This window comes from Squalius cephalus, assembly GCF_949319135.1.
Source record: "Squalius cephalus genome assembly, chromosome: 13".
Taxonomy (NCBI): Eukaryota; Metazoa; Chordata; class Actinopteri; order Cypriniformes; family Leuciscidae; genus Squalius; species Squalius cephalus.
The window spans coordinates 9,262,446-9,275,677 of NC_137134.1; the positions used below are offsets into that span (position 1 = coordinate 9,262,446).

Consider the following 13,232-nt stretch of genomic DNA (forward strand, 5'->3'; position numbering starts at 1 on the left):
TGATGACAAAAAGCAAAGATGAGTGTTTGAAACGCTGTGAGTTTGAGACTGCCAGCCCCAGCAGGAGGGTTGCCAGGTGCGGGTTGTGTGGGCAATGATCGTGTGTGTGATTTATTTGTTTACCAGACCTCTGTTGTTTGAGCGTTGTTGCTCGTCCAGCCCTGTCATTCTGCGTGTGTACTATATTGCTAACTTAGCATGACAGCCAGCCGCGCCTTGTAAACACGGCGGCCAGCTGGGTGTGTTTGTAAGAGAGCGCAAACATATTTGCTCAAGTGTTTGTCTCCCAGTATGGACGTCCTAAAGGTTTGCTCGTGTGTCTGGACATCTGCAAAAGGATTTATTATATTATATTATGTTATATTATATTATATTATGTTATGTTATGTTATGTTATGTTATGTTATGTTATGTTATGTTATGTTATGTTATGTTATGTTATGTTATGTTATATCATTACACCAGTCTTCAGTGTCACATGATTCTTCAGAAATCATTCTAATATGATGATTTGGTGCTCAAAAAACATTTCTCATTATTATCAATGTTGAAAACAGTTTTTGAAATTTTTATTTTCTGGATTCTTTGAGGAATAGAAAGTTCAAAAGAACAGCATTTATCTGAAATAGAAAGCTTTTGTAACATTAAACACTACCGTTCAAAAGTTTGGGGTCATTAATCATTTTTATTTTATTTTTTGGGGTGAAATAATTCAAATAAATCAATACTTTTCTTCATCAAGGATGAATTAAATTGATCAAAAGTTACAGTAAAGACATTTATAATGTTAAAAAAGATTATATTTCAAATAAATGAAATATTTGAAATATATACTTTCTATTCTATTTTCAATTTTTCAACTTTTTTTACACAACTGTTTTCAACATTGATGATAATAATAATGAATGTTTTTTGAGCATCAAATCCACATATTAGAATGATTTCTGAATGATCATGTGACACTGAAGACTGGAGTAATGATGCTGAAAATTCAGCTTTGATTTCAGGAATAAATTACATTTTTAAATATAATAAAATAGAAAACAATATTAGAATGATAACAATATTACTGTTTTTTTTTTGTTTGTTTGTATTTTTAATCAAATAAATGCAGCCTTAAAAACATAAAAAATCGTATAGCGATCAAAAACTTTTGACTGGTAGTGTATATTTTGTTTTGTTTTTGGACATGTAATATCGATGTCCCTACGATAACAGTCTGCAGCTAATAAATCATTAATTCAAGAACGTTGTGCAAGTTTACTTAAACAATGGTGTTGCGAACTTCACATACTTTTGAAAGCGCTCCAGCGTTTAGTTGATCATGATAAGCGCTCATTGTCACAGTTGCAAACACGATGGCTTTCCTCTTCCATGAGGGGGTTTGGCATTACGACTGCTTTTTTTCCAGGTTGAGCGTTAAAGAACGCGACACGCGCATGTCCTGGAAATCCTGTAGAATTCAACAGATGACAACTTCGAAACTCCCGAAGTGTTTCCCATTTTGTGTGAATCAGACGTTCTGCCAACGGTCCGTGGGTGTGACGTCTGAGGATGAGGCTTGGTGGCAGACCTTAATTCCCTCAAAACTTGTCCGTATGACTGCAGGGGACAGTATTCAGTGTTGCTCTGTTGCTCTGTCTGTAGATTTGGCTCACTTTCAAACCAATCATTTCACCCACATACGCAATGAAGGGGGGAAAAACACTCCATAGTGCATTATTAAAGTAAGTCCTTTTTCCTTTGCTTGCATTATGAGGAATTGTACGTGAGTGGGTGTATGCGGTCGGAAAAACACACATGAAAGATTGATCAGTGAGGATTAGATGTAAACAGCAGGTGCGTCGGGGTGGCGGGGAAGCTCTGCTCGGGTTTTAATGCACAGCCATTAGGGATAAAACTCCATAAATCATCTGACCATGGCACTTTTTTTTTTTTTTCTTTGGGAAATGGTCAAAGATTTCAGTTTGAATCCTTATATATAGTGTATTCAACATCTTGTCTCCATCTAATGTTTCTTAGATGTGCAAATAGTGTTTATTTCTTTCTGAAGGAGCAAGACATGTTTACTTGTTGGAAGTATGTTGACCCCATCACATTTGTGTACGACAGGAAGAGTGTGTTTTCTCACAGCCTGACAGCTGCGCTCCGATGAACAATGTCTGCGAGTCTCTCTCTCCCTCTGTCATTTTTAGTGGGGTTTGCTAAGTCAAGCATCACTATTACTATATAGGGTTAGAGATTTGTTCAAAAAAGTGAGAACCATAGCCGTGCTCTGACATGTGATGGAGCGGCTCATTGTCCTTTCCTGATCTCAGTCACCTTTCTCCTCTCCAGTTGTTTGCTGTGTTTCTCTGAACTGTCCGATCACAATAAAGGCAGAAATGCTTGCTCAGTAGGAAAGGTTTAGCATAGATTGACCTGAATGATAGCAGGGATGCATGTTAGCAGGAATTGTTGAGCAGGACTTATGATGAGTGGCGATGACGGTGCTGTAAATGTCAGTAAGTTTTGCTGTGTGTTCTCTGCTGTTGTCCGAGTGGCAGATTCTGTTATAGAGCATCAGTGTCTCCTCCTGCGCAACTGTCCATTTCCCATTCCAGTATTTTTAGAAACAAAACCAGAGTGGAGCAAGTGAGGACTGGGAAATGTTCTGTGATTTTAATCTGGATTGCTGGATTGTTTAACTGCTTAATTAGAAATAATTCATATTTTTATTAATTTAAATAGAATAAATTATTATTATTATTATTATTATTTTTCTAATAATATATATATATATATATATATATATATATATATATATATATATATATATATATATATATTTATATATATATAGTTATATATATATTTTTTTTTTTATGCTAAAATGAATATACTTTCTGTGAGGGCTGGGACAGGGAAAATAAACCTAATGTTTCAATTAATTAATGAATTATTCTAATTGTAAATAACAATTTTGAATAATTATTTTTTGTTTTTGTCGATGAGGATGATGATGATTGATGATTTTTATATTCATTATTTAAAAATACTAAAATCATCAGTTGCCCACCCCACATATCCAAATGGCCACCCTAGATGGCATCATAGTAGTGCCACCAGTATTGGGGAAAGTTATTTTTTAAAAGTAATGTGTTAAAGTATTGTTTTACTCCTTAAAAAGTAACTAATTGCGTTACTTAATTACTTTTTATTTACAGTAATGCATTGCATTACTTTTGCATTGCTTTACTCCTGGGCTGGGCTTGCTTATTTGTTTTTTAATAACAAAAAAAAGTTATATTTTTGGCAAATGTAAAGGCTCTTTCCCACCAGGTGTGAAATGAATAAGCCTAAGGCTGAAGGAAATGCAAAATCACGCCTGTACAGTAGAGGGCGCCGCTCAAACATACCTTTCAGCTGCTGCTGTTCTGGATCACAGAAGAAATTTCAACTCTCTTCAACAATGAAAAAAACATATTTGCTTATTAGTATTGTTGAATTTAATCATCGGTCGGAAACAAAGACATTGGTTAATAAAGTGAGATTAAATACATAAAGTATATTGATGTAATTTAGCATTTAATTATTGCAGGTTTGCATAATATTCTGAGTGTGCGTTTCACTGTTTTTATTCATTTTGAGAAATACTGGATGTTTTTGTGAAAGTGAGCTGAGTAAATGCTCACATTTAGTCTAGAACTACAATACCCATCATGTTCACACACAACGCCTCTGCACTCATTTACGATTTCTCTCAACATGGGGACATAACTGTCAGTCAGTAAATGGGAAAACAAAGTAACTTGCATTACTTATTTGAAAAAGTAACTTTACTTTAGTCATGTGTTGCTTTACTAGTTATAAAAAAGTAATCTGATTACGTAACTCGCATTACTTGTAGTGTGTTACCCTCATCACTGAGTGCCACTGCTTGGGATGGACTCTTTGAGCCTGTAAGCATGACACTGTAGCAACTACATGGCGACACCCTGACGACCACCCACAACAACCTGAACATCCTCATTTGTTTGTCTTCCAGGATCTCAAGGGCTGCGTCTGTGCTGTTGTCGGATCCTTGCTTCCAGCTTCGCTCCATCCAGTACCTGCTGGGAGAAGAAGAGGGTGGAGCCATCGGAGCTGACAGCAAACACTTCTCTCTGCACACATGTAAGCCATGACTAAACGCACCCAGGCCCGACGCCAGGACACATGACTTGGGGTGGGGGGATTGGGGCTAGCGGTTGAAATCGCAACAGAATCTCACTTTTGGTTGTTGCATTTAGTCCACATTGTATTTGTCGCATTGCATCCTGTGATATGCAATGTTTTATGGTTTAAATATACTTCGAATTATCTTCCATATCCAGTGATGTGAAAGTGATTGTGTGTTCTTAAAATAGCCCCTTCTCCATCATATCACTCAGCTCTTATTTCAAACACTAAGATCAAATCCGTGCGGTGATTGAGATGTATTATAATTATAATCTGCTATAACTGGCCTTTACATAAATTATTTATTTCCTCTTAGCTGGTCAAATTTAGATGAACAGTTTTATTGTTGAAGAGTTTCAGCAACTGTCTAAAAAGATTTACATCTATATTTGTATATTTTTCTACAAATTTCTTGTCTGGTTGAGCATTATGCTATCAACATGGAGGTCATGGGTTCAAAGAACACAAAAACTAAAACATTTTTAAGTCACTTATATTTGGACAGCATTATGATGAGAGACCCATTTTAAATGCATTTAAAAGGCTCATCCAATCAGATTTTAGAGCCCTGACTTTCCTTATTGATTACTGAATCAAGTTAGTCATGATTAATCACATATTGGTATTTGCTGAGAAAAACATTAAATGAAGATTATTTAAAAGTCTTAAAGGTGCAGTAAGCAATATCTGAGAAACGCTGTTGAAAGTGAATCCAGCATCATGATGGGGGAGGAGAGAGAGTGAGCCAATCAGCAGTAGGGGGCGTGTCCACTCATGATGGGGAAGAGGAAAGAGAGTGAGCCAATCAGCAGTAGGGGGCGTGTCCACTCATGATGGGGGAGGAGGAGAGAGAGTGAGCCAATCAGCAGTAGGGGGCGTGTCCACGCATGATGGGGGAGGAGAGAGAGAGTGAGCCAATCAGCAGTAGGGGGCGTGTCCACTCATGATGGGGGAGGAGAAAGAGTGAACAAGAGGGAGATTTGAAGAAAGACTGTAGAAAGAGAGATGTCTGAGAGACATTACAAAAGAGAAAAGGTCAAAGGAATATCACAACGGAAAAGAAGGGTTATGATGAGGTTACGGACACCGAGATTGAGTTTCTGATCCATGTGTGAGTATCATTGGTTTTGCTGTTGTTGTAATGTTAGCTATAGTAACAGGACAGTTTTGAGTGTCATTGTTTGTCTGGAGCTGCTGGCGACTAACAACCAACTCTTACTTGTATATCTTTGTACTGTATGTTCATTTTTTGTTCTTTCTTGTTCGCTCACCATCTTCGCTTTATTTTTCGTTAAGCATTATAATGCTTCTCTTCAGCTATGATAAAGAGTTTGTGCATTTTGTGGGCGGGGCAATGAAGGGAGGGGTGTGTTTGTTTAGGTTGATTAGGTTCCAATATCAACTTTCAGAAATTGCTTACTGCACCTTTAAAAGAAAATAATTTAAGACATCCATTTCGCAATCATGTTTATTCATGTCTTTTTATCCTTTTGTTTTATGTAAAGTAGGCTATTTCATATAATTAATGTACTACATTAACATGTTAAATTGACCCCTATTTATAATGTCATGTTTTGAGTGATCTGTATTGAAGTAGCAATGAAACTGACATCAGGAAATCCTCTCCCATCTTACTGTACTGCAGTGGAAATCGATTCCTCCCGCACTGAAGCTCAGGTCTGCTCTAACTATATAGACCATCCACCCCAATCCACCACTTTACTGTAAAAGGCCTTGATTAATTATTTACACTAAGTGGATGCATTTCCATGAACACTATGCCCACACTTCTAAACTGCTGTACTTGAGGAGAGAGTCTGGCATAACAACAAAGTCTTCTTTAGGCATTCAATAACAATGCTTGAGTTTGTTCACAGTATTTGAAAGGAGAGCCTGTTTGATACTCTGTAACACCCACCAAAAAACTTGTTACAAGAGTTTTGAGTTTTTAAAAGCTCCAGGAGTGTTGGTATGCCGGTGAACATGTTCGCTGTTTGGCTTTCTTTTGGCACTGAATATCATCTCTTAAATGATTCTGGAACGATTTACAATGTTTAATAATTTAAATGTATTATAAACAATTGGTTATTTTAAAACCAAAAATACTACATCATTGACTGTTATTGTAGCTTTTTATATAACTTAAACTTTTCAGCCCTCATTTTCAGCCCTATATACTTAAAAAAAGGCAACAAATATTTAGCTAATGAAAGAATTAAGGTAGTTCTGAACTGCCTTAATTATTTGTGGCGTAGATTCAACAAGGTGCTGGAAACATTTCTCAGACATTCTGGTTCATATTGACATGATACCTTCTGCTTCAAGGTTGGACGTGTTGAGTGTTCAGAGATGCTCTTCTGCTTCAAGGTTTGATGTGTTGAGTGTTCAGAGATGCTCTTCTGCTTCAAGGTTTGATGTGTTGAGCGTTCAGAGATGCTCTTCTGCTTCAAGGTCTGATGTGTTGAGCGTTCAGAGATGCTCTTCTGCTTCAAGGTTTGATGTGTTGAGTGTTCAGAGATGCTCTTCTGCTTCAAGGTTTGATGTGTTGAGCGTTCAGAGATGCTCTTCTGCTTCAGTGTTTGATGTGTTGAGCGTTCAGAGATGCTCTTCTGCTTCAAGGTTTGATGTGTTGAGTGTTCAGAGATGCTCTTCTGCTTCAAGGTTTGATGTGTTGAGCGTTCAGAGATGCTCTTCTGCTTCAAGGTTGGACATGTTGAGCGTTCAGAGATGCTCTTCTGCTTCAAGGTTTGATGTGTTGAGCGTTCAGAGATGCTCTTCTGCTTCAATGTTTGATGTGTTGAGCGTTCAGAGATGCTCTTCTGCTTCAAGGTTTGATGTGTTGAGCGTTCAGAGATGCTCTTCTGCTTCAAGGTCTGATGTGTTGAGCGTTCAGAGATGCTCTTCTGCTTCAAGGTCTGATGTGTTGAGCGTTCAGAGATGCTCTTCTGCTTCAAGGTTTGATGTGTTGAGTGTTCAGAGATGCTCTTCTGCTTCAAGGTTTGATGTGTTGAGCGTTCAGAGATGCTCTTCTGCTTCAAGGTTGGACATGTTGAGCGTTCAGAGATGCTCTTCTGCTTCAAGGTTTGATGTGTTGAGCGTTCAGAGATGCTCTTCTGCTTCAATGTTTGATGTGTTGAGCGTTCAGAGATGCTCTTCTGCTTCAAGGTTTGACGTGTTGAGTGTTCAGAGATGCTCTTCTGCTTCAAGGTTTGATGTGTTGAGCGTTCAGAGATGCTCTTCTGCTTCAAGGTTTGATGTGTTGAGCGTTCAGAGATGCTCTTCTGCTTCAAGGTTGGACATGTTGAGCGTTCAGAGATGCTCTTCTGCTTCAAGGTTTGATGTGTTGAGTGTTCAGAGATGCTCTTCTGCTTCAAGGTTTGATGTGTTGAGCGTTCAGAGATGCTCTCCTGCTTCAAGGTTTGATGTGTTGAGCGTTCAGAGATGCTCTTCTGCTTCAAGGTTTGATGTGTTGAGCGTTCAGAGATGCTCTTCTGCTTCAAGGTTTTATGTGTTGAGTGTTCAGAGATGCTCTTCTGCTTCAAGGTTTGATGTGTTGAGCGTTCAGAGATGCTCTTCTGCTTCAAGTTTGGACGTGTTGAGCGTTCAGAGATGCTCTTCTGCTTCAAGGTTTGACGTGTTGAGCGTTCAGAGATGCTCTTCTGCTTCAAGGTTTGATGTGTTGAGTGTTCAGAGATGCTCTTCTGCTTCAAGGTTTGATGTGTTGAGCGTTCAGAGATGCTCTCCTGCTTCAAGGTTTGATGTGTTGAGCTTTCAGAGATGCTCTTCTGCTTCAAGGTTGGACATGTTGAGCGTTCAGAGATGCTCTTTTGCTTCAGTGTTTGATGTGTTGAGTGTTCAGAGATGCTCTTCTGCTTCAAGGTTTGATGTGTTGAGTGTTCAGAGATGCTCTTCTGCTTCAAGGTTTGATGTGTTGAGCGTTCAGAGATGCTATTCTGCTTCAAGGTTTGACGTGTTGAGTGTTCAGAGATGCTCTTCTGCTTCAAGGTTTGACATGTTGAGTGTTCAGAGATGCTCTTCTGCTTCAAGGTTTGATGTGTTGAGCGTTCAGAGATGCTCTTCTGCTTCAAGGTTTGGTGTGTTGAGCGTTCAGATATGCTCTTCTGCTTCAAGGTTTGGTGTGTTGAGCGTTCAGAGATGCTCTTCTGCTTCAAGGTTGAACGTGTTGAGCGTTCAGATATGCTCTTCTGCTTCAAGGTTTGGTGTGTTGAGCGTTCAGAGATGCTCTTCTGCTTCAAAGTTGGACATGTTGAGCGTTCAGAGATGCTCTTCTGCTTCAAGGTTGGACATGTTGAGCGTTCAGAGATGCTCTTTTGCTTCAGTGTTTGATGTGTTGAGTGTTCAGAGATGCTCTTCTGCTTCAAGGTTTGATGTGTTGAGTGTTCAGAGATGCTCTTCTGCTTCAAGGTTTGATGTGTTGAGCGTTCAGAGATGCTCTTCTGCTTCAGGGTTTGACGTGTTGAGTGTTCAGAGATGCTCTTCTGCTTCAAGGTTTGACATGTTGAGTGTTCAGAGATGCTCTTCTGCTTCAAGGTTTGATGTGTTGAGCGTTCAGAGATGCTCTTCTGCTTCAAGGTTTGGTGTGTTGAGCGTTCAGATATGCTCTTCTGCTTCAAGGTTTGGTGTGTTGAGCGTTCAGAGATGCTCTTCTGCTTCAAGGTTGAACGTGTTGAGCGTTCAGATATGCTCTTCTGCTTCAAGGTTTGGTGTGTTGAGCGTTCAGAGATGCTCTTCTGCTTCAAAGTTGGACATGTTGAGTGTTCAGAGATGCTCTTTTGCTTCAGTGTTTAATGTGTTGAGCGTTCAGAGATGCTCTTTAGAGATGCTCTTCTGCTTCAATGTTTGATGTGTTGAGCGTTCAGAGATGTTCTTTTGTAGACCTCGGTTGTCGAGTGGATTTCTATCAGCTGAACCAGTCTGGTCATTCTCCTCTGATCTCTGGCATCAACAAGGCATTTTCTCCCACAGATCTGCTGCTCACTGGATATTTTCTCCTTTTTGGACCATTTTCTGTAAACCCTAGAGATGGTTACGTGTGAAAATCCCAGTAGATCAGCAGTTTCTCAAATACTCAGACCAGCCCGTCTGACACCAACACCCATGCCACATTTAAAGTCACTTAAATCACCTTTATTCTCCATTCTGATGATCAGTTTGAACTTCAGCAGATCTTATTGATCATGTCTAGATGCCTAAATGCATTGAGTTGCTGCCATGTGATTGGCTGATTAGATATTTGCGTTAATGCGCAGTTGAACAGGTGTGCCTAATAATGTTGGCCAGTGAGTGTAAAGATCAGAACCATGATTTCAACCAAAAAGCCTTCGTAGCCAAGCAGAGTACAAATGTTTAATGCAAGAAGTCAAATATATATGAAAATGAATAACACTAACAATAACATATAAACATAGAACATAATATTTAATTTATTTATTTGCAACAGTATAGCAATGCAAAGTTGAATACAGCAATCTTTACCTTTTAAAAAAAATATTAATAATGCTACAACGACCAATCTGGTAACATTTTTTAATGGTGACGTTAACGGTTCGAACGGATTCATTGAAAGGATTCAACAACCTCTTACATCGTTTTAGTCTATTGAAGTTTAAGTCAGACACTATTAAAACACTCCTGAGCATCACGAGACAAGGAAGGATCACTAAACTTCTCTAATGGTACTTGTTTAGCACAAATAATGGACAAAAACGATGTGAATAGAGGCCGATCCTCGAAGCACATGGTCGGCCACAGGTGTCGCACATAAACTGGCTATGTTGTTATTTTTAAGGTATTGAGCTTGCGGCGTCTTTGTTTGTCTAATGCATCAGTGATCCAGCTGGACTCAAAGGAGTGTAAGGGAGTCAAAGGAGTCCATCTCTTTAAGGTCATTTGGGTCCATGTTGCATAGTTTCAAATTGGATTTGAGGCCGTCCTTGCTGGCCATATAAAACCTGCTTCAGCAGGCTTGAATCTGCCATGCATACAACATGTCCAGACCAGCGACACTGAGTGAGTACCTCAGTTTTTGGGACTCTATCCTGCCATTTGACAAGTGCAATACGACGGAGACAGCGCATATGGAGCTGATCAAGTCTGGCAATCTGCCATATTCTCTTGGACAACAGCTCACATGCAGAAGTCACTTTCAAGCAGCTTTCTGTTGGTCAACCCAGCAAATTTGCAAGACCAACTTGAACCAGTTGCGAAATCTGGAAATATTTCACCTTCACACGAAATTCCCAATCTCGTGGATTCCTATTCAATGACTGTATTTTGGCTGTGAAAATCGAACAAAGGTAAATTTGACCGCATCTCTAGGCCGTTACAGAGAACTTCTCAGATGTCAAGCGTTTGGAATCAATTTGGAACCGTATTGTGTTTTTCCGAGTCAAATGAATCATGAGTTGTCTAGGGATTCCTACCCCTATCTATTAGAGATCATAGGCAAGTAGAAATAAGATTTCCTCATGATGTTGATCTTTATGGTCGTTCTTCATCAACTCTGCTTTCAGACTGGTTTTCTTCACACTGCCCATTCCCACTCAGCTCTGAGGGACAGTGTGGTGTGAATCTCCACGCTTACGAGGACGAAGCTGGTCTCTTTCGTAGTCATGGAGACGGAGGGTCGCCATGGACACCACGTCCGGTCTCAGTTCCTGTATGTCCCCCCCCCCCCTCCTCTGTTTTCCACCACTAAACTGGGTCATTGATATCAGACTCCATTCCTGAGATGAGATTAGCTGGGAATTGTCCTTGGGCCTTTTTTCGACCTGTTGTTTAAAGACTTAGGGGACACATTAAGGGCCGCCAACATCTGTACTCAGTTGAGCAACATGGCGAACAGGGACACTCGAAGCCTCAGGACTTGTTTTAGGAAGCTGTTGCAGATTTGTGTCAAGGTTACAGACTAAAAAGTGAGACACAGGTTTCAGAAAAGCAAACTACTATGCGACTTATACTATTTTAGCAGGGTATTTACTAGGGATGCATGATATATCGGCCACCATATCACGTGGATGAATATTGAAATGATTAGATGATTGAAAAAAAAAAAGTCAAACAGCAGTAAATTTGAAAGCATTTTTATGCTGTTACTGAGAACTTTTCAGTAGCCAAGCAATAATAAACTTAGAATCGGATTGTGATTCTCTGAATCAAGTGAATTGTGTGTTGTCTTGGGGTTTCCCACGCCTCTCCATTAAAGATTGTAAACAAGTAAAAATCATATTTTATGATGCATTGAATCGGCAGGTAATCGTACTGATATTTGTGCTGTTGATAAAAAATTGTTAAATAGAAAGCTTTAACATTACTACCGTTCAAAAGTATATAAAAAAAATAATAATTAAAGAAATTAATACTTTTATTCAGCAAGGATGCATTAAATTAATCAAAAGTGACAGTAAAGGACAAAACTTTATATTCATCAAAGTTTCCTGAAAAAATTACATTTTACAATATATTCTAATAGAAAACAATTATTAAAATTTAAATTGTAATCATATTTCACAATATTATTGTTTTTTATTTGTTTATTGTTTTTTGTTTTGTTTTGTTATTTTTATCAAATAAATGCAGCCTGAAGATACTTCTTTTAAAAATAATAAAAAATCTTACCAATCCCAATCCCAAACTTTTGAATGGCATAAATAAATTGGTTATCAATTAAAATAATGTTCCCAAAAAAAAAAAAAAAAACGTTTTGTTTGAAACAATTAGATAAAAAAATATGTAATAATATGTAATAAAAAAATTAAATATGTTTGTCATAGCAAAAATGGCTTCTCAACTAATAAGATTTCATCTTAGTAATATATGATCTTATAATGTGACACCAGTCTTTCACTGAATTACACATAAAACACTGTCTAAACTATGAACATGAAGTATGCAGTAAGCAGTGCCCTATAGTATTTCTGTAGTCTGTGGAAAAAAAAGTGTTACTTTCTCATGCAGCTTCACTTTTGTTTATGTCTTCTCTAATCTCTCTCTTTCTTATTTCATGATTTTTTCTGCCTTCTCTTTTACCCTCAGCTCATTACGAACCTGCAAACGAAGGCAGTTCAGGTTCTGCCTGAACAACATTAATTAGTATGTGGAAATATGTCCACCGCTTCATTATTTCTGGTCTCTGCCAATATCAGATGTTGTTATTAAATCAAATCTGCTACGCTCCCTCATGCTAGCAATGTCATATCTAAGAAGCGCGGCTGCCTTTATTTTATAGCTCATTATTAATGCACTTGGCCAAACTTTCCCTCGGTAGCAAGTCCAAGTCTGCAGGGTGTTCCAAATGTGAAAAACACAGATCTGTGCTTGTAATATTATTTATTGTTACATATTGTGTGTGAAGTTTAATGTAAGAATTAGCGAAGTAGAAGTTGACATGGCTGATACTGGCATCATTCCCTGTGTGTGTGTGTGTGTGTGTGTGTGTGTGTGTGTGTGTGTGAGAGAGAGAGAGAGAGAGAGAGAGAGAGAGAGAGAGAGAGAGAGAGAGAGAGAGAGAGAGAGAGAGAGAGAGAGAGAGAGAGAGAGAGAGAGAGAGAGAGAGAGAGAGAGAGAGAGAGAGAGAGAGAGAGAGAGAGAGAGAGAGAGAGAGAGAGAGAGAGAGAGAGAGAGAGAGAGAGAGGTGTGTGCAGTAAAATTAATTAATATATTGTATTTGGTAAAAATACAATGAAGTTATATTTAGTTAAAATATCATTTATTTAGTAATATACTATACACACAGATATAATTTAAACACACACACAGACACACACACACACACACACACACACACACACATATATATATATAGATATATAGATAGATATACATATAGATATACATATATATATATATAATTTAAATATATATATATATATATATATATATATATATATATATATATATATATATATATATATATATATATAATCATAATACTTTAAAACATTTTTTAGATAGTTAAAAAATTAAATAGAATTATATATTTTAATAGATTTTTTTTATTTAGATTTTTTTTG

The 13,232-nt window shown here is 37.9% G+C and overlaps 1 protein-coding gene across 3 annotated transcripts in view; it reads left to right on the forward strand.

The window, feature by feature from the left end:
- rnf123 (ring finger protein 123) overlaps positions 1-13,232 on the forward strand; it is a 148,193-nt gene that overhangs the window by 104,111 nt on the left and 30,850 nt on the right. For all 3 annotated transcript variants that reach the window (XM_079889891.1, XM_079889892.1, XM_079889893.1), the window contains exon 36: positions 4,028-4,155. In XM_079889891.1, coding sequence (XP_079746017.1) covers positions 4,028-4,155 — 128 coding nt within the window. The remainder of the gene's footprint in view (positions 1-4,027; positions 4,156-13,232) is intronic.